This window comes from Paroedura picta, chromosome 2 (assembly GCF_049243985.1).
Source record: "Paroedura picta isolate Pp20150507F chromosome 2, Ppicta_v3.0, whole genome shotgun sequence".
Classification (NCBI taxonomy): domain Eukaryota; kingdom Metazoa; phylum Chordata; class Lepidosauria; order Squamata; family Gekkonidae; genus Paroedura; species Paroedura picta.
Window position 1 is genome coordinate 105,697,488 of NC_135370.1, and position 20,658 is coordinate 105,718,145.

The 20,658-nt window shown below is 42.6% G+C and overlaps 1 protein-coding gene across 1 annotated transcript; it reads left to right on the forward strand.

Moving 5' to 3' along the window:
* Nucleotides 1–934: 934 nt before the first annotated feature.
* LIN7C (lin-7 cell polarity scaffold C) lies at nt 935–16,338 on the forward strand. The gene is made up of 5 exons (XM_077321979.1): nt 935–1,091; nt 8,103–8,221; nt 8,590–8,661; nt 9,873–10,082; nt 13,316–16,338. Exons 1-5 carry the CDS (start codon nt 1,055–1,057, stop codon nt 13,469–13,471), a joined length of 594 nt encoding a protein of 197 aa, XP_077178094.1. The 5' UTR covers nt 935–1,054; the 3' UTR covers nt 13,472–16,338.
* The last annotated feature ends 4,320 nt before the right edge of the window (nt 16,339–20,658 follow it).

Genomic DNA, 20,658 nt, shown 5'->3' on the forward strand with positions numbered 1-20,658 from the left:
GATTTGTACCCACAGAGCAAAGAGCCCTATGGGGGAGGGGACACAGAGAGATAAGTGGTCCCTCAGGTATGTGGGGCCCAGACCACAAAGGGCCTTAAAGGTCAAAACCAAAACCTTGAATTTGATCCAGAATACCACTGGTTGAGTATGGGACCTCCAAGATGTACTGGTGAGGACCCTAGCAGCTGCATTTTGAACCAGTTGCAACTTCTAGGTCAAGGGTAGGCCCGTGGAGATCGAACTACAGAAATCTAGCCTGGAGGTGACTCTTGCGTGGGTCACTGAATGAAACATGTACAGGACCAGCCATTTCAGTTGTTTCCACCCAATGAGCATCCCTCCAGGAGGAAGAATATCAATTTTGTGGGGAAGACCTCGCTGAAGTGGTGTGAGTGCTTCCCGGGGCAAAGGGAGCAGTGGGAGGTGGGGGTGGCTGGCTTTGTCCCCTCAAACCAGGAACCGCACACACTGCCTCAGTGAATGCTTCACAAGGGGTGGCTGGCTTTGCCCCAGGAAATGAGGTGGCTTGAGCACTTCCCAGAGTGAAGGGTGACGGGGGGGGGGGGGGAGAGAGAGGGTGCCTGGCTTTGCCTCCTCACCCGGGAACTGCACACACCACTTCAGTGAGCGCTTCGCAGAGCGAAGGGACCCGAGGGGGGGGGGGTGGCTGGCCTTGCTCCTTTGCCCCGGGAAAGCCTGGGGGTGGCTGGCTATTCCCCCTCGCCCCGGGGAACCGTGCCGAGGTGGCGTGAGCACTTTGCTCTCACACCCCAGGAAACGCACGCCACCTTGCCGAGGCGGCCTGAGCGCACTTCCCAGAGCGAAGCGAGACGTCGTGAGCGCTTCCCAGGGCGAAGGGTGCCTCGGGGGCGAGGGGAATGGCTGGCTTTGCTGCCTCGCCTGCCCAGATCTGGCCGAGGTTGAGCCCTGCAACAGGCACTTCCCTACACGGGGGAGAACGGAGGCCCAGAGGGGGCGCCCAGACTGCGTTTCCCTGCGTGGCTCCGCCCCGGCCGGGCGTCACTTCCCCGCGAGCAGCTGAGCGGGAGGGAAGATGGCGGCGCTGGGGGAGCCTGTGCGGCTGGAGAGAGGTGACGGCGGGCGAGTGCTGGGCAGCGGGAGAGCGGGGCATGGCCAGTGGGGCTGGCGAAAGGGCTCGCTCCTTGCCCGGCACCACTGGAGTGGGGTGGGGTGCGCCGCGCCGCGCCTGTCTGGCGAGCCCAGCGCAAGAGGTGCCTGGCCGGCGTGGCAGGGCAAGCCACATCCCATCGCTCGGCGGGCGGCTCCAGTGCCCGGCCCTCCTCTTGGCCTTGGGTGGGGTCCCTTGAGCCGTCACCCAACTTCCCAGACTCTTCGCCGCGTCCTTCATGCCCACTCAACTCCTAGCACTGGAGGAGCCTCAGCATGCAAGGAGGAAGGCCTTACTAGTCTGTAAACATGCGCTGAAGTACCAGCTTTGGGGGGCGGGGGGAGTCCTCTAGTTCAGCAGTAAAATTGGCTGCCTAAGGAAGTGGTGAGCTCCCCCTCACTGGCAGTCTTCAAGTAGTGACTGGACAGATACTTCGCCTGGATGCCTTAGGCTGATCCTGCATTGAGCAGGGGGTTGGACTAGATGTCCTGTATGCCCCCTTTCAAGTCCCTGATTTTGTAATCTACACGTGGTTCCCCTGTCCACAGTCCCTAATTTGTCTCCCTCCTTTCTGTGCACTTCTTTCAAAACAACCCCCCTCCTTCTCCCTTGGCTGCCTTGCCAGGGCTTGTGGAGCCCTTTGTTGTCCAGAGTGGGTGTGCATGAGAAGACTAAAGAACAGCAGTAAAGCCTTTCCAATCAGTTGACTATCTTGAAACAAATTAATTATGCCTCTAATAACTTTGAATGCTTGACTCCAAATCTGGATTTAAAACAATGAACTTCAAATCAAGCATACGATGGCTTTCTGATAAATACTCCGGGAGTCAAAGAACAGATGAATGGAGAAACTAATATATAGTGGTGAATATATGATGTACGTGCTGCTTGAATTTAGTACTATGCAGATTTTAAGTTTATGCATTTGCAAGCTCTGACATTAAATTTGTGGTAGCTTGAGATTTTTCTAATCTTCTGAATTAAATATTTTAGTTTATGAACATGTGAAGCTACCTAGAGCTGGATGAGATCATTGGTCTGTCCAGTCCACAGCTACATTGTCTTGACTGGCAACAGCTGTCCAGGATCTAAGGCAGAAGTCTTTCATGTAGGAACGCATGTGGCCTGTGGTGCTGTTCTCTTATCTCACATTTATGTAATGAAAGCATATATTTTTCTCAAACTCTAGTTCAGTGAATGAAACGATGCATTCATGTTCAGTATCATAAACACCTCTCCCCTCTTTCCTGCTGAGTTATCCTAATATGAGGTGCAAACGGTCAAGCAGTAACAGCACTGTTTTTTTCTGGGGACGTATTTATTATGGTGCATTAATGTAATTGGTCTTATTGCAACCCATTTCCCCTCTGGGGAAAACAGTGAAACAAATAAATACACCAAGCAGAAGAGCTCTGTTTTGCAGGCCTTGTGGAGCTAAATCCCACAGGGTCTGCATATCATTTGACAGCTTGTTCCACCAGGACAGGGCCACCAGAAAGAAGGCCATCACCCTGGTGGATGCCAAGAGAATGTCCTGTAAGCAGGTTACGAGTTGTAGAATCCAGATTTGGGGAAGGGAATTATGTCAGGAGAGGTTCCAGACTGTTTAGGGCAGGGGTAGTCAAACTGTGGCCCTCCGGATGTCCATGGACTACAATTCCCAGAAGCCCCTGCCAGCATTTGCTGGCAGGGGCTCCTGGGAACTGTAGTCCATGGACATCTGGAGGGCCGCAGTTTGACTACCCCTGGTATAGGGTTTTAAAAATCAACACTAGTATCTTGAATTTGATCGATAATGCAATTGGCAACCAGTCCAGCTGTTTCAAGACAAGATAAATACAATCTCTCCAAAGAGAGCCAGTTGTCAGTTTTGCTGGTGCATTCCAGACTGCCTGTAGTTTCTGGAATACCATCAAGGACATTACAGTAGTCTAAGCAGGAGGTGACCATAGTATGAATTACTGTGGCTGGGTTAGAATGGGGCAGATATAGAGAGAGTTGGTGGGCTTGGCAGATAGGAAAAACACTATCCTTGCCACTGCTGACACCTGCTTATCCTAGGACAAGGAGAAGTCAAACCATACCTGTACGCTATTGATAGAATCTACTAATGAAAGTTGGACCTCGTCAACAGCTGTCGGCTGAAGGCTCCCTGGAGGTCCAGACCTTCCTAGCCAGATGACCTCTACTTTAGATGGATTTAATTTCAACCAGCCAATCACAACCTCAGGGTAGTGGGTCCAATCTGTCAGTGTAGAGTCCGCTGTTTATCCAGCAGGAGAAAGAGCTGGGTGTCATCTATGTATTGGTAGCATCCAATCCAAACCTCCTAAAGATCTCTGATGATGATGATTATGATGCTATCTGTTCAGTCGTGTCCGACTCTCGGCAATTATATAGGAAAGTCTTCGTCATGCACCCCTGCCTCTGACTGCTTCTTTTAGTTGATCTCTGATAGTGGGTGCATATATATATATATATGAAATAATATTGGGGAGAGAGAATCACATATTGCAGAACCCCACTCTCAAGCTGCTATCATCTAATGGCACCCTGGAGGAATTAAAGGAACTATGCAAAGACAGTCTCACAAACCCCCAGTGAAGCCAGGCGGTCATCCAGTATCAAATGATCAGCTGTGTCAAATGCTGCTAAGTTATCATCAGCAAGCTCCTCTCCCCCCCCCCCCAAACACACCTTTATCCAATTGATGGCAGAGGCTACTATCACTGTCTCAGTTCCAAACCTGGTCCTGAAGCCAGACTGGAAGGGGTTGAGTGTTGATGTCTCATCCAGGAACTCCTGAAGCTGTTCCGCACTGTGCTCTCAGTCACCTTCCCAAGATAAGGAAGATTTGATATTGATTTTGGATCGAATGGGTGATTTCTTGAGATTGGGCCTAACTGTGCGGACCTAGGAAAGCAACTCTGGGAGAAAGAGAAATTAATAATAGTTCACAGCAGAATTTAACCAGCCATGAGGCTGGGATCCAAGAGGCTAATTGTCAGCTCTACATGTGACAATCCTATCAACAGCAGCAGACCAAATTTGTTTTTGTTTTGTTCATGAGTCCAAACAACTTGAATGTGAATGAAATTATGCAATTTTTCAAGTGTGAATTTGTTTTGTGTTTATAATATGCATTCTTAAATGCCTCAAAGAATTAAAATGGAAAAATTAAAAATTAAAAAGAATTAAAATTAAAAAAGAATTAACTGACCACTTTATTAGCTACTGAATGAGGCCAGACAGAATCAGCCATACTGCTTGATGGATCTGTAGCCTTAGCATTGCCACTTGTGTAAAATTTCTGGCTTGGCCAACACACCCTAGATGGACCATTTAATTTACTTCTGTCAAACGTGGATAAAAGTGGCAGTGGTATCCTTGGAATCTCTTGTATGTGAAATATCAAGCCCTACAGACATCCCTTGCCTTAGCCATGCCCTGAATAAGATAAAATGAAATGAGACTAGAATAAGACGTAATGTGATCTTGAAGGGTGGTTCTTGATGATGCTTCAGCCAATATAAACACAGCAATTAGAGTCTTACTGGATCCTTTCAGAACAAATATACAGCACCTATTCTTCTATACTACATTGGCTTCTAGTTCATTTCTAGACTCTGTTAAAGGTGCTAGAGTTGGCCTTCCAGTCCCAAAATAGCATGGGTCAAAAGTACCAGAAGGGCTGCTTTTTTCAACAGCAATTTCTTTGGGCCCAGAGATTAACGAGTGAGGGACCCTTGTTCCCTGAGGAAATAATAGCAGGGGGGGGGGCATATAACAGATGGCATTTTCCAGTTCTGCCCCTCAATCTGGAAATTGTGCCCCAGGAGGAGAAGCTGCAACCATTACTACTGGCCTTCTGCAGAAAACTCAAGGCACTTCTGTTCAGCAAGGCCAATGATCTGACTCAGGACTGGGTGGCACCTTTTCCTATATAAACCCATTCTTCAGATAAAATAAAAATGAGACTTTAATATTATTTTAATTACTGTTATTAATCCTTTTGGGGCTCCAGAAAGGGTTAAAAGGAAGCATGCAAATAACCTAAATAATTAAAAATGCTATGGCAGATGCTTCCTCCTGAAGACCTGAATGCCCCCAGAGAAGCTCTGCTGATCTCAGACTTAACCTTAACTTCTTGCCCGATTAAGCTCTTGTAAAGTTGCCTCAACATCTTGTAGTAGGCAGGCTTCAATGATAACAAGAAATGACAGATGTTTCCCCACATGTTTAACACTGCAGAATATTCACCGTATAGTTGTGAGGACATGGGCAGGATAGCTTAAATCCTGATCATTTTCTTTTATGGAAGTACTTTTGTCTATGGCTGGTAGAAAGTGCTGTAATGTAATATCTAAGTCTTAATAAATTAACAGTTATAGTCTTGTTTAACATTTGCAAGGATACATGTTTTTCTCATCCTCTGTCAAAATGGTGTTCAGGGCAGTTCATAAATTGAAAAGAAAATTAAATGTGAAAAATATAACCTAAAAACAGCAGCAGTTTAAAAATCAGCAGGATACAATGTGAATTCAACTTCCACAAAAGGCCCTCCACAAAAGTAATGTATTTACAGGTCTCTAGAAAGCCAAGAGTGAAAGTGCCGGTCAGGTTTCTGGAGCGGGAAGTTCTAAAATTGAGGGCAGGGGGAGAGACTACTGAAAGAGCTCTGCCATGCCTGCTCATGAATCTCTTTTCATTTCATGCATAGAATAGGCCACCAGTGGCTGATCTTATAAACCTGCCAAGTATTCATGTGCAAAGGTGGTCCCTCGGATACCTGGTCCAAAGCCATTTAGGGTCAAAATCTTTATTTATTATTTTCTTACCTCCTGGGAGTCATTATGATAACTTGCAGTAACTTTCATATTTATTTTGGACATCATCTTATTCTTTGTTCCTCAGTCACTCAAGGCGAATTAAACAGTACTTGCAAGAGTATGCCAGGCTGACACTTGGGCTCAGCTGCTGGCTCTGTTCCTTGTCATGCAAAGCCTCTGTGTTTGGATTTCTAATCTTCAAAGCCTAAGCGTTGGGATTTATTATTTTTTGCTCAGTTCTTTTGATGGATAACAGAAGTAACAACAGAAGACTTAATGATTTCCATGCCCAGTGGCAAAGCCTTTGACAATTGCTTGCTAACTAGATGCTGGATCCTGTGATAGATTCTGACTATGGAATACAGCAGAAGTCAGAGTTCTATTGTGTATTCCTCTCACCAAGCCATTTGTCTAACCATAAGCCTATTTCCAGCTCTGGAAGATAAGAGCAGTGGCAAATTCCAGCACATACTGTGGTAACTCTTTGAATGAAAGTCTTACAACTTACATTATGGTAACTAATCTCACTTAATTTAATCTGGGTACGCAGAGTAGGACATCAGTGGTTGATCTTATCAACCTGCCCAAGACATGTGGGTTGCCCCTATTAATATAGTGAGGTTAGGATAGGCATCATCAGCTGCTACCCAGTAATATGTTAAAACCTATGGGCTGGGAGGGTATCCAGTCCAGAAAGATTGTTTAGGCGTATGAGACCTGACAGCAGAATATATTTGAATAATTTCTTTTGCTCCTTGGATCCATCAGCAGAAGACTGAAAGTTGTGAACTTTAGCCACTTACAATAGATTGGAAGCTGTTGGAAAGCAGGTCCCCTAAAAAAACCTTGGAAGTGCTTCAGTTCATCTCATGAGTTTTCCAGTCTTTCCTGAAATTTTGCTTTGCTGCTGTGTTTTGGGAGGAACTGTAGCAAAGTCAGGATAGTACCCATATGGATGAGAAAGTTCAGATCTTCTAGATCCCACCCACCTTTGCACAGTTTTTCCAGCTCAGTCTCGCATGGTCATGTTTCCCTTGAGGAATCTACAGGTGACTAGAGGAATTTACAGTGGAGTGTCACACAGCATTCCATGTGTCAGGTTTTCTGAATCTTCAGCTTTCATTTTTGAAAAAAAGTTTTTGAGCCCCTCTCCCCCTTTTCAGGCTATTCAGATATTTTCAGGCTCTAGAAACTTCCTTTATTGAGGAAATGAAAGCTGGGAATTCAATAGAAAACTCGGTAGAAATAATGTTTTAATGCTATAGTAGTAAAACTCTTGAAGAAAACTTAAAAACTGTGTGTCTGGCTTGGAAGTAAACTTAATCAGCATTGTGAAGGACACCACATAATGGGTGCCAGTTTGATGATCATCTTGGGGAAATTGATGAGCCCACTAGCCCAATCCTTTCTCTGTTTAGAGCTTTCAAATCATGCCAACTTTCAAATGGGCTCCTGATGAAAATAACCAACAGAAGAGATCAGGACTGTAATGGAATTAAAACAGTTCTGCAGGGCTTGCAAAAGGGAGTTCCTCTGCCAGGCTTTTGGTTGAGGTTGACTGGAACCCACAACACCTTCTGGGCCCCCTGAACTTCCCTCCCAGGAATCTATGCACCTGACGTGGACAACCGTGGACCTGTTTGATTATCGTTCTGTAAAATTGTTATACCATTGTTACTATTAGCATTACCATTCTTGTTTGTTCTATTCAATAAGTAAAAAAATGAGTTTGAAGTACCGTTACTTCATGTTCCATGTAAACCGCCCTGAGCCTCAGACGAGGGCGGTATATAAATTTAATTAAATAAATAAAATAATGGGAATAGATTAGATTTCCACCACTTAACAAGAGGGCAGATTTGAGAGGGAGTGCAAATAATTAGAGCTGGGTAAAGAACTGACTAGAAGACACACCCTAATTCGAGGAAAATTGCACTTAAGGCTTTGTGGTGCTCTGTTCAGGCCTCACTGAAAGAAATAAAATTGAGGGAGGCAAAAGGTACTGGAGTGTTCTGTGAAAGGAAAGTCTAGGTGCAATGCCATTTGTAGTGTTCGGAATACTAAAGTTCCTTCACCGAAACCCATAGAGTTTGGGTAGCAAAATGTAATCATTCATATTATGTCCCCTTTTTATCTTTCTCCAGACATTTGTCGGGCTATTGAGTTGCTGGAAAAGCTACAAAGGAGTGGAGAAGTACCACCACAAAAATTGCAAGCTTTGCAAAGAGTCCTTCAAAGTGAGTTCTGCAATGCAGTGAGGGAGGTAAGTTTTATTTCAAAATACACGTAGCACAAGGTGCTTCCTCACTTAAAATAACACAAGCAGGCCACGTACATATATTTATTTAGATATTAATATCCCACTTTTCTCCCTGAAGAGGAAGGGCATACTGCATCAATGTAATAGCTACTGAGCAGAAAGAAGTTCAGCTGCGACAGGTTGGTTAATCTCAAAACAGTGCTTAATTCACCATTTACTTAGCTTTTTGACAGCTTTACAGTGCCATCCTAAACTGAATTACCCCTTTCTAAATTTGTTGAAATGAAGGGGCTTAGAACAGTGTAACTCTGCTGAGGATTGCAATACTAGCCTCACATATTTTGAACTCAAAGCAGTTTTGTTTTCTAAAGGTCTACGAACATGTGTATGAAACTGTGGACATCAGCAGTAGCCCGGAAGTACGAGCTAATGCAACAGCCAAGGTGAGAACTCTGTTCAAGCTAATGACAGGAAGCTTAGATAGTCCAGGTAGCTTGATGAAAACAGTCTGGCCTGTGACAGCTTCAAATTAGGATAGATGTTGCTATCCTTCTTAGCAGAGATAGCAAAACTTACCTGTTATTTAGAAAAATAATGGGGAGTGGAGATCAGAATCCTGGGATTAATGCAGAACAAAGAATGGAAAGAACTGTAGAATTCTAAATGGAGGATGGAAAGGATCTCTGAGCCAAAGTTTCCCCAGTGGAACTATATATGGAAAAATCTCCCAAATTATCCCAAGTGGTATCGCTGATAGACACAAGAGATTGATGTATGGAGACCAGCTTCTTTCTGCAAATAGAGTGGTTGGGTTGGATTGTAACTCGTTGTACCATGGACTCTACCAGGATTGGGCTCTTGCAGCATTTTTAAATGGCCAAATCCTTCTCTAGAATGGCATCAGTGGTCACAGTTCAGACATATGTGTAGTTTGGCTCTTAGTGTATTTTTAGAAGCTGATATCCCTGAAAGGCAAAAATAGGGAGGACGAAAGTGCTGATAAATTTGTCAGAAGCTGAGTTACGTAAGAGTGCCTGTCTCTTCATGGTTCCTAAGGATTTTGAAGGGAATGAAGGGCATACTGCTAGTCTTGAGCAGTGATTTCAGGGGGAAAGCTGGATTAGCCTATTACTGCACAATTTTTAAAAAGCCCAGAGACACCTGGTAGATGAATGAAATTTATTACAGCATATGTTTTCTGAGTCAGAGCAAACTTTGTTAGATGGAAGATCCAAGAATCTTTAGTGTGTTCTGTTGTTTACTATTACAGTAATCCACAGTACTGTTCAGAGCCCTCCCATTTAGGACTGCTTTCTGTAAACCATTTTATATTTGGGTTCTTGTGCCAAAGTTAAAAATATATGGTATTGTGTTTAATGAAGAGCACATGTGTGTGTTAATTGTAGTCTTTGCTTTCAGGCTGCACGCCAAGGGGAACAATCACTCCCCTTGGTGCAGGCATCTTGAGTGTGTGTGTCTGTGTGTGGTTTTGTCTGGATAATTGAGTCAGAGTACAAAACATCTCCTAAAAAGCAACCATAAGATTAACATAAAGTCTGCCAAAACAAACAGATTTATTTCAAAATGGTTGGAGTTAAAATGAACAATGTGAAGTGTTTGGAAAAAAAAAATTAAGGGCTTTTCTATTTTACAGGCCACTGTAGCAGCCTTTGCTGCCAGTGAAGGTCATTCCCATCCCAGAGTTGTTGAGCTGCCAAAAACAGAAGAAGGGCTTGGATTCAACATCATGGGAGGCAAAGAGCAAAATTCTCCAATCTATATATCCCGAATTATCCCAGGTGGTATTGCTGATAGACACGGGGGATTGAAGCGTGGAGACCAGCTTCTTTCTGTAAACGGAGTGGTAGGGACGGAATTTAACTTCCACTTGTAGTAGCTACTTCTGACCGCTTGGGGGCACTGTTTGTTTGGTCTTGGAGCAGGAAAAATGAGGTGCAATTATTTGTAAAGAAACAGGTTAAAAGTTAGTTCTGGGATGTGTTTTTACTCTTACATGCATATATCGATTCACTAGTGCTTAACAGCACATTTGTATTTCATGAGGAAATATTCTGAATTAAGGCAAGTCACTTGCACATTCTGAGGAGAATTAGATCCTGTGATTGTAAACTTAATACTAGCAAAAGCAGTATGCAAATATCATGAACAGACAGACTTTTGTTCACAACTGGTACAAAGTCTGCTGCTTGTTCTGCCTGCATGCTTCCTTTTTCCTGTTTGGACCCCTTACATTTAACTCTGGCTTGCCGTGCAATCTACATGCAAGTGTCTGATCAAACAAGTTGGAGCCGAAGCTTCCAAAATCAGGAAGGCTTCAGTTACACTCCACGCCTGAGGGGGAGAGGGAGGAACACGAAAACCAGCAGAGTTTGTGCTTGTTATTAAAGGGAGACTATGCCAGCTAGGAGCAAAGATAATTTGGGTGCTACACAACTTTAAATGAGAACACTGCAGGAGTTCATTTCTCCATATTCTTTCCTCAAGTCCTTCCCTGTGGCTCATCCTCCCCACCCCCCTTCCCAGCCTGCTGTCACTGCCTGGGTTCATGTGAGAATGAAATAGGCTGGCCTCATGCATGCCTCCCTGTGCCTGGAGTTTTGTTTATTCACTGCATCTCTGGTTCCCCTAATCAAGGCCAAGACTCTAGGCAAGATTTTCTGGAAGGCTGATTTTGATTGTGTGTCCTTGAACACTGTATTTATTTATTTATTATTCTATTTCTATAACGCCGCTCTCAGAACTGGCTTGCGGCGGTTCACAAAAACAAAAAAGCAATATCAGTTTAAAAATACCCCCAATAAAACAATTTAAACAGGTATAAATACAAGTACAAAATGGCGGTATACTAAATAACTTTAAAAATCACTCCCCATATTCTGGGCATTGGTCTTAATATCAATGAAGTATGTACTGGCTGGGAGATGGAAACAGGCCCCCCAACACAGTCTAGCACTGCAGTATGCGATGTCATCTCTACAGAACAGCTTACCCCTGAAGCAGTTAGAATCATAGAATCATAGAGTTGGAAGGGGCCTCATGGGTCATCTAGTCCAACCCCCAGCACTATGCAGGACACTCACATCCCAATCACTCATCTACTGTAACCTGCCACCCCTTTGCCTTCACAGAATCAGCCTCTCCATCAGATGGCTATCTAGCCTCTGTTAAAAAATTTCCAAAGATGGAGAACCCACCACCTCCCGAGGAAGCCTGTTCACTGAGAAACTGGTCTAACTGTCAGAAACTTCTTCTGGATGCTTAGATGGAATTTCTTTTGAATTAATTTCATCCCATTTGTTCTGGTCTGTCCCTCTAGGGCAAGAGAAAACAATTCTGCTCCATCCTCCATATGGCACCCTTTTAAATACTTGAAGATGGTTATCAGATCCCCTCCTCTCTAGGCTAAACAGACCAAGCTCCCCCAACCTTTCTTCATACGTCTTGGTCTACAAACCCCTCACCATCTTTGTTGCCCTCCTCTGGACACATTCCAGTTTGTCTACATCCCTCTTCAACTGGGGTGTCTAAAACTGAACACAGTACTCCAAGTGAGGCCGAACCAGAGCAGAGTACAGTGGTACCATCACCTCCTGTGTCAGTTCTTCTGACATGATACCATTTGGACATATACCTCCTGTCTTTGGACTCCCTCTGGCAATTGGAAGAACTTTGTCACAGCATCTCAGCTAGCCAAAAACTCAGCTGACCAATCTTCCACACAGCACTTCAGCATTCCCCCAATTCCCCTTTCCTTAGGCACCCTTAGGCTCATCCATCTGTCTGGTTACTGTTTTCCATTATGGACTTTAGGTTGCTAGACCAACTGGCCAGGGACAGATAAAGTCAAGAGACAGAAATGTATTGAAGACTTATATCCTCCCTATCAACCAAGTGCTGCGAGGAGAACAAAATGTCCATTAAAATACAATGCACCAAATTGGGAGGACTGGCAAATACTCCGGAAGTAGTAGTTATCTGTGCTAAAAAGGGTTTGTTTTAGAATATTGATAATCTTGTGTTTTTATGACTTTTTTGTATTCCCCCCCCCCCTATTCTGTGAGCTGCCTTGATCAGGCCTGTGGAGAGGTGGTATTTACATTTTTGAATTAAAATTTCCACAGGATCCCAACCAACAGCTGAAGCAATGAGGAGACAGACTTGTTTAAATATAACAGGGAGGCAGGGGAACAGACTCCAGTATGTCAGATAGACAAAGGGTTAAACATTCAAGAGGCAAAGAAAGGGAACACATGAGCTCTAGGTCAAGACAATAAAGCAAAACCAGAGAGAAGAGCAGTCTGAAGATAAGGAGGTTTTTCTCAACAGGACCCATCAGTACAGTTTTAAGATCTCCCCCCCCCCCCAAATAATGTGTTAATTCTGCAGAGAACTGGGGAAATGATGCAGCAGAGAACCTCATGCCCTCAGTCCAAATTGGGATACAATTATAGAATTAATCATCTGATAAAGGTTATTCTTGTTTTTCTGTAACATTTGTGCCCTTCCTTTTTCCCAGGGACTTCAAGGCAAAATGCCTGTTTTCTCATTTCATCCTTTTAAACATCTTGTGAAGTAGGCTAGGCCAAGAGGGAGTGGTTGCAGTGAGCTCAAGTTGTTTACAGCCACATTGATTCAGAAGTAGAACCCAAAAGCTAAGGACATAATCCATGTTATCTGTCTTTGTAAGGACGAACCCAATGACACGTAACATTGTGTAAGCTTTGAGTTCAGCCAGGTCTTTGCAGGCCAAATTCTGTGTGTACAACAGTAGGTTTGTTGTTCAGTGACCTTTTTAGCCTGCCTGTGGTGGCATGTTTCTTAATTATGAAGTTACGGTATTGACCGAAACAGGCTAACTGCAATTTTATCTTAATTGTCTTTTTTAATGTGAAAACTGTTGACTACTTGGTAAAGCAAACAGAAAAGTTTGCTTGTTAATGTATTTGGTACATATACGGTACTAAGCATTTAAAATCTGCTTTAGGGTCATTGTTATGAATAATAGAGATACTGGAATATGAGAAGCCTTTGTTATTTACTAATAGGATTGTCTTTGTGTATGTGTGTTCTTTCCAGAGTGTTGAAGGGGAACATCACGAGAAAGCTGTAGAACTGCTGAAAGCGGCTCAAGGGAAAGTTAAGCTGGTTGTACGATACACACCCAAAGTCTTGGAAGAGATGGAGTCACGATTTGAAAAAATGAGATCAGCAAAACGCAGGCAACAGAATTAATATGGTGCTTATGACTTAAGTAGAAGCATGACCTTTGCTTATCTGATGTGCCCATGGAAATATCATCTGGTACTAAAAAAAATGTTAATTTTATTAATGCGTCCATCTTTTACAGATCTCTTTTTCTAGCACACTCTAATGCTTCCTGAAAAGAAAAGTTTACCTAGGCATTTCTCCGTCTGTGGTCTGATAGATCTTTTTAAAATTCAAACCTGTAACAATCAAATTTGTAGACTTTTAAAAGTACATTTTATAAGCTATTTTCAGCATTAGCAATATCTGTTTTTCTAGTAACTTTTTTCCATTTGGCATTGTTTAAAACATAAAATCTTTATTTTGGATACAGATTTACAGCCTGTCTTAATCTTTTTGGCACTAAATGTGTGTCCTTTACACAGCGATTCATAACTGTAGTTAAGTATGGGATTTTTACTTTTGATGAACAAATTTCTATGCATGTTCTAAATCATAATTTTGTAAACTCAATAGCATCTTGGACACTTTGATACTTCTTTTTGTAAGTAATTTATAACCTGCAGTCTCTTATAGCAGTGTTTTAATTGACCTGCTAAAATCCAGCTGCAGATCATTCCTATAATTTATATAGTTTTGTACTATTCACAGAGCACCTGGTGAAATTGGAAAACATCTGTATTTATATTCAGTAAGGCAAACCATTCAGGCTATGGAGAGAAAACACAATCTATATGTCCTCCTTCTGTAAGTTAACTATTTTTAGATATGTTTGCTTGTAGAACCTCTACCAAACAGGTTTATCTGTGGTTTGCTATTCCTTCCCAGAGCATAAAAGCTGCATGCTTGTTTGGTATTCCCGCAGTGAAATGGAAAAGCAAAAACATTTCAGAATTATTTTTAACCATATTAACAGAGCAAAAATGCTATTCTTTTTTCAAGAAAACAGTGAGCAGTGCCACTGTGTATTAATATCATTGCAGTACTTTGCATATTGTTTTTTTTAACTCAGAACAGTTCTTACTTCTTTTATCTACAGAGCGTACAAATACTGTTCCAAAGCCATTGCAGTGGCTTTGATTGTGTGCTAAGAGAGAACAGGGATATGCATGAAGTCTTTTGAGACTTTGTTCCTGTAGTATGCTACTTCCTTCTGGAGGCAAAGATTCAAAGTTCATCTATGGGGAGTTCCTTTTACAGGCAAGCTGGAAAAATAAATGGTCATGGATTGTGTTTGGCAAGTGCCAACCTAAAAAGTGATGTTATCCCTACAACCTGCTTTTCATGAGCTGCAGAATTGCTTCATGTCCCTGAGTGCTCTACCTCAAAACTGCAGGGCTGGAAAAGCTCCTTTGCCTATGTCCTCCCTTTCCTGTTCTTCTGCAGTGTACCTCCTACTTTACAACAGCAGCTAGATCTGGATCTATCACAATAGAAGGGGACCCACTTTTGCTTTATAAGGTCAAAGTTATCAAAGACCTTTTTTTGCTTCTGCTAATAAATGTATGTGATATATATTGCTGCTTCCATAGTTGTGAGTGTGTTTACAAATTCTTTAGCTTAATGCTTGCTTTGTAAGCTGAAGCTTAGCATAACTAGCCAAAGAATTGTTGTGGGGCATGCCACGGTCTTATGTCAACATTGTCCTCTGTGCTAAAATTTCTGTCTGCTGCTTACATCAAAATGTGAGCATCCCAGTTTTCTTACTTTGTAATACCAGTTCCTTTAATTTAGAGAAAAATGTTAGCACAAGGCTGCAATTTTTTTAATGCTTTATACCCACAGTAATAGTAAATACCCTTTTATCTCCTATTTCACTCCCAGTGTCAGATATAAATTACTGATTGTGGAGCTAAAAGAGTTTTCCTTGGTTGAACTGGTTTGGTATATTTAGCATTAGCCTGATGGTCCACTAGATGTCAGCATGCAGCTACAGCGACCATGTCCCTTCTCTGACTAGAACTACCTGCAGTCGGAAATGTGGCGTATGAAAGGTCGAAGGGTAGCATTGGGGTTTTTTTAATGACAGCATAAAGATTATGCATATCTTGAGGTCTTGTTGTAAAAAATCATTATGACATCATGCACCTGTGACAGTGGGATTTTAGTGACTGAAACCCTACAAGGGTGTGAATATTTTCTCATTTGGATAAGATTGAGCACTGAATTGCATGATCTAAGTGTACAGCCTGCTGCAGAAAGCAACTGGTAGAATCATATTTTCAACTATATTTTTATGAAACTGTTCGTATGTAAAATATTGAGAGTAAAATAGGTAGTCGGGCCCATCATGAAATATTTTAATTTAATTGTATAATACTAGATTTGTGTTGAAACTTTCTATCTTAAAGATAGCAATAGGAATCAAGAACGTTAGTTCACCTGATATTCTTGGCTTGCAATGTATTTTATGAAGCTAAAAAGAATTAGCATGAAGTAGCCAGAGCTGCTTTAGGAAAACGCTTTTGAGATATCTTAACATGGGCTTTTGGAATTGGAAGGCCTGTTGTTCCCAAACCCTTTTGAGCTAAAATCAAAAGCAATGGGTGGGTTTAAACCACATTTTAGAGTCCAAAGCAATTTCCAGAATCACCTGGCTGCAGATCTCATCGTTTTCTCAGTTGCTCAAATTGGAGGCTTCTAAATGGAATCCAGAGACAAGGCTGAACGCCAGTGTGTTCAAGTTAGAATAGGTGGAAAGCAAATAAATGAATACTACTGAACGGGTGCAGTGACTATATTGTATTGATGTGTCTACATATGCAATAATTTAATTACCAGCACAGATTAAAGATAGATAATATTGTGTGTAGACTTCATGTCCTTACTGCTGCTCAACAGGTCTTTGATCTTTTTTTTAGGAACATAAAAATAAAGAATTTCTTATTTCTTGATGTGAGTTTTCCATAGTTCCTTATTGTTTTATTACATCTGTTGCACGATTTTTCAAGCATTATGCAGGTGTTTCTCACTTGCAGAATATAGTGTGAAGGTAATCCCACAAAATACATAGCCCCATCAAGGCGTGCTTTGTTTTGCAACGTTTACGGTAATTAAATGAGTTGCCAGAAGAAAGTGCAGTGGTATCCCATTGTACTGACATGCTGAAACATAATACCAGTCCTGCAGGAAGATCTCTGCTAAAGTGGATAAGCCAAATGCTGTACTACTTGAGGAAGCAGTGCAGTTGATCTGACACCTCACTTTGCCCAACGTTATCGAATACTTTGTACACTTTATGTTTGCATGTGTGAGGCTCCCCCACCCCCAGTATGGGCTCCCAACCTTGTACTGTTCTGCCCCAATGAGGGTATCCAGTCCACTGGCTTCAGAATTGGGAAAGCACTTAGGTCCTCTTCCTTTCCCAGAATGGTTCCCTACTGTGCCCCCCCTCTCAATCTCAACTCACTCTGTTTCTTCCTGGTGCCTTTCCTTTTATAAGATCTCTGGTTCTATCCCTGTCTGACCTGTATTCAACCCCCTTTCACCAGCTCTGCCTGGGATACTATAAAAGGAAAGCCTTTCCCTTGTTACTCAGGACTGCCCTTTTAAATGCTGTACTACTTGAGGAAGCAGTGCAATTGTCCTGATACCTCACTTTGCCCAACATTATCGAATACTTGAGTATATGAAGTTAACACTGACAGGTTGTTACTATCACTGTTTCTCTTTGTGCCCAGCAATCTTTCCTGCTCTTCTCAATTGCAAAAATTGGTTATGTCTTTAAAGTATCACCCCCCTCCCAAATGATTGTAATGTAAACACCTCTGCAGGAAAGAAACAAAGCCTCACCCCCAGGAGATGTACAAGCAACTGAATTTCCATGATCCAGCGAACCTGATACTTGGTCAAAAAAGGAAAACAGGTTGGTCAGACAGGACCTGTTGAAGACAAATCCATGCTGACTTTCTTGGATCACCAAATTGTCCTCCAGATGTTTGCAGATCGCTTCCTTTAATATCTGCTGTATTATCTTACCCTCAACAGAGGTCAGACTCACTGGTCTGTAGTTTCCCGGGTCATCCTTCCTCCCTTTTTTGAAGATCGGAATAACGTTTGCTCTCTTCCAATCCTCCAGGACATCTCCAGTCCTTAAAGAGGTCCCAAAGATGATGGACAAGGGCTGTGCAAATTCTCCGGAAAGTTCTTTGAGCACTCTCGGGTGCATTTCATCCGGCCTAGGGGATTTGAACTCATCCAGTGCAGCTAAATGCCTCTTGACAACCTCTCTATCCATGTCAACCAGCCACCCAGACACTATCTCTTGGCTACTGCCCTCTAGATGTACCTAAACTATTTGACCTGTGGGAAAAAAACAGATGTAAAATAGGCGCTGAACCTTTCTACTTTCTCTGCATCCTCCGTTAGAGTTTGTCCATCCGCACCCAACAGTGGGCCTATTGCCTCCTTTACTTTACGTTTGCTCCTCACATAACTGAAAAATCTTTTCTTGTTACAGTGGGCTTCCCTGGCCAATCTTAGCTCATTCTCAGCTTTGGCCTTTCTGATTATTGATCTACAGTGCCTGTAGGTACTCTTCTTTAGAGCTCTGTCCTTCCCTCCATTTCCCTTTTCTTTCTTAGTTCCTCTTGAAGTTCTCTGTTCATCCAAATAGGCTTCTTAGAGCTCCTGCAGTGTTTTCGTCTTTCTGGGATAGTCATTAATTGAGCATGCAATAGCTCTTGTTTGAGTAGTGCCCACCCTTCACATGCTCCCTTCCCTTCCAGCATTCTCGTCATGGTATGACACTCATACCATGAGTTTATTACAGTTTGCCCTTCGAAAATCTAACATCCACGTCTGGCTACAAGCTTCCTTGCCTCCCCATCTCAAAAGGAATTCTATGAGGACATGGTCACTTCCCCCAGTAGTATTCCCCCCTTAGCACAAAGGAGAGACTTTAAAAAACCTAAAAAAACACCACAGCTAAGTGCCCACCAAGCTGGTTTCTGACACTGGAAGCTTAAGCTATGGTACTGTATGCCAGTCTCAGGTTTGGGGTAGGTTCATGGGGGGGGGGGAGTACTTTGTTCCTAAGTGGAGGTATGCTTTCAAAGCCAGTATTTTTAATCGGGCTGGGGAACAAGTTGGAGGAGCCGATGTTCACACTGGGTCCTGTTCAGTTAAAGTTTTTGGGAATTTTGTAAATTCACATATAGCATGTACCATGTTTTCAAATCTGCATAGCTACATGTTTAAAAGATGGCCTACCTACCTGCACTGCAATCTGCTTAGCAAACAGCAACGAGGGACTCAAATTGCAAAGCTGATCTGATGGAGTGAGTATAACCCAGTCCAGAGGAGATTGTATATCTGTTTCTGAATCAGCTTTCCAGCGCTTAAGTTTTGTCTGGATTTTGTTTCAGCTTGTTTACCTATTTCCAGCTCTCCAGTGATTATACTCAACAAGTTCAGGATGTCCCGTGTATCCCTGGAATGAGATGGGCAGGAGAGGTAGGGCTGAGTGTTCTCTGTGTCCTGATTTCACTCTAGGAGGCTTTGTCCTGTGTTTCCATGTATTTAAACAGCTTGGGAGACAAGATGTAGCTCTGTAGTATCTCATAAACAGGTAAGGCAAGGTATACAAAAAGCTTTTAAAATAATATTTATGAAAGATCTAAGAGAACCACTAAGGACACACTCAGTGACAGATAAGTGTAAGATTTCTTTCTGTGGTAGCTAAAGTTATTTCAGCTCTATACCTAGACCTGAAGTAAAAGAAAAAGTACGAGATTGTCTAGATAACCCAGAAACACCCAGAGTTGAGATGCTACCACTCTCATGAGCACATTGTTCTAAAAAGATCCTGACAGATAATTTTTAATTCTCTACATTCCAATGCTTTCTTTTTGAAAAGTAATCTTACAATGGCATGTTTTAAGGCCAGAGGTACAGAACCTCCCATTAGAAAAGTATTAACTGCCTGACTCATCCACTGAGTCAGCCCGTTGGGAACCTTATTCAGCTAGGACAGGCAAGGGTGGAGGACACAAATGAAGGATCTCACATCTCCAAATGCTGACAGACTGGATCTTCCTTCCTTTATTGTGATCTTGACCTCTTTCCTCCTCTCCAGAGGTAGGGATGGGGGGGGGGGGTTGAAGGTATTCCACCGTGCATCTGTTACGGTGTTTTTGTGGTCCGTTTTAATGGGCTTTTAATGGGATTTTTATTAGACGTTGTAACCCATCACAAGCTGGCCTCAGGATTGGTGGGAAATAAATAAATAATAAGATTAGGGATGCCAGCTTTGGGTTGAGAAACACCTGGAGATTTGGGGAGTGTAACTGGGGAAAGGTGGGGTTTGGAGAGGGAAAGGGCTTCAGCAGGATACAATACCATAGAGTCCAGTCTCCAAAGCAGCCATTTTCTCCAGGGTAGTTTTGGCAGTCTGGAGATCAACGATAATAGGAGATCTGGGGGCTGGCAACCCTATTTAATCACACACCTTTTCTAACAAATGGAGTCACCCACAGAACAAAGAAAACAATGTTACAGAAACATTGGGATTGGTTCCAAAGTTGGCACAGAATCAAAAACTAATTGGAAGAAGTTGTAACCAAGAACACTAGTTGTGGTACCAGACATGGACCTACTTCTCGTAGAGCTGATTGTAAAAGACGACCCTTTTCAGAATGCTTGTGGACATGGAGGCATTAACAGCCTTGGCTACTAAAGAGATGGAAGCCGGTGCTTTTACTTATCTAATCAGGGCTCAGTTTCACCTTGGATATGGAGTCAGCATGTCTGACAACTAGTAATAAATCACTTATTTGTTCCTGTGCCTCCAGACTCATGAATATCAGGGGCCAAAATAAGGGAAGTGGCTTCTGCATTGTACATTTTAAAAAACCCAGAAATGCCACTGAGTAATTGCTGTCTTGCTCTCCACTTCACACAGTAAAGGTAATGGTGGGACTTGGATATGAGGACTGACTACAAGGACCACCGGCTACCTTATGGGAGAATTCCTGCAACAGTATGACAACAACCAAATATACACCAAAGAATGCAATTAGTATATAAATACTTGGAAGTACAGTAAATGAAATCAATGAAAATTCTGCACATTGGGATGTATTCTTTACTGAAGATATATATCTCAGTTAAAACAGCATTATTTCTTTGAACCCAATAGCATAACATCACAGCTGTAAAAGGTAGCAGCAAAGAGAATAAACAATAAATGCTATTTGCACAATAAAACAATATGC

Coding starts and splice junctions, on each gene's coding strand:
- LIN7C (XM_077321979.1), top strand. CDS start 1,055: ATGGCGGCGCTGGGGGAGCCTGTGCGGCTGGAGAGAG. Junction 1,092..8,102: donor GCCTGTGCGGCTGGAGAGAG/GTGACGGCGGGC, acceptor ATCTTTCTCCAG/ACATTTGTCGGGCTATTGAG. Junction 8,662..9,872: donor GAGCTAATGCAACAGCCAAG/GTGAGAACTCTG, acceptor TCTATTTTACAG/GCCACTGTAGCAGCCTTTGC.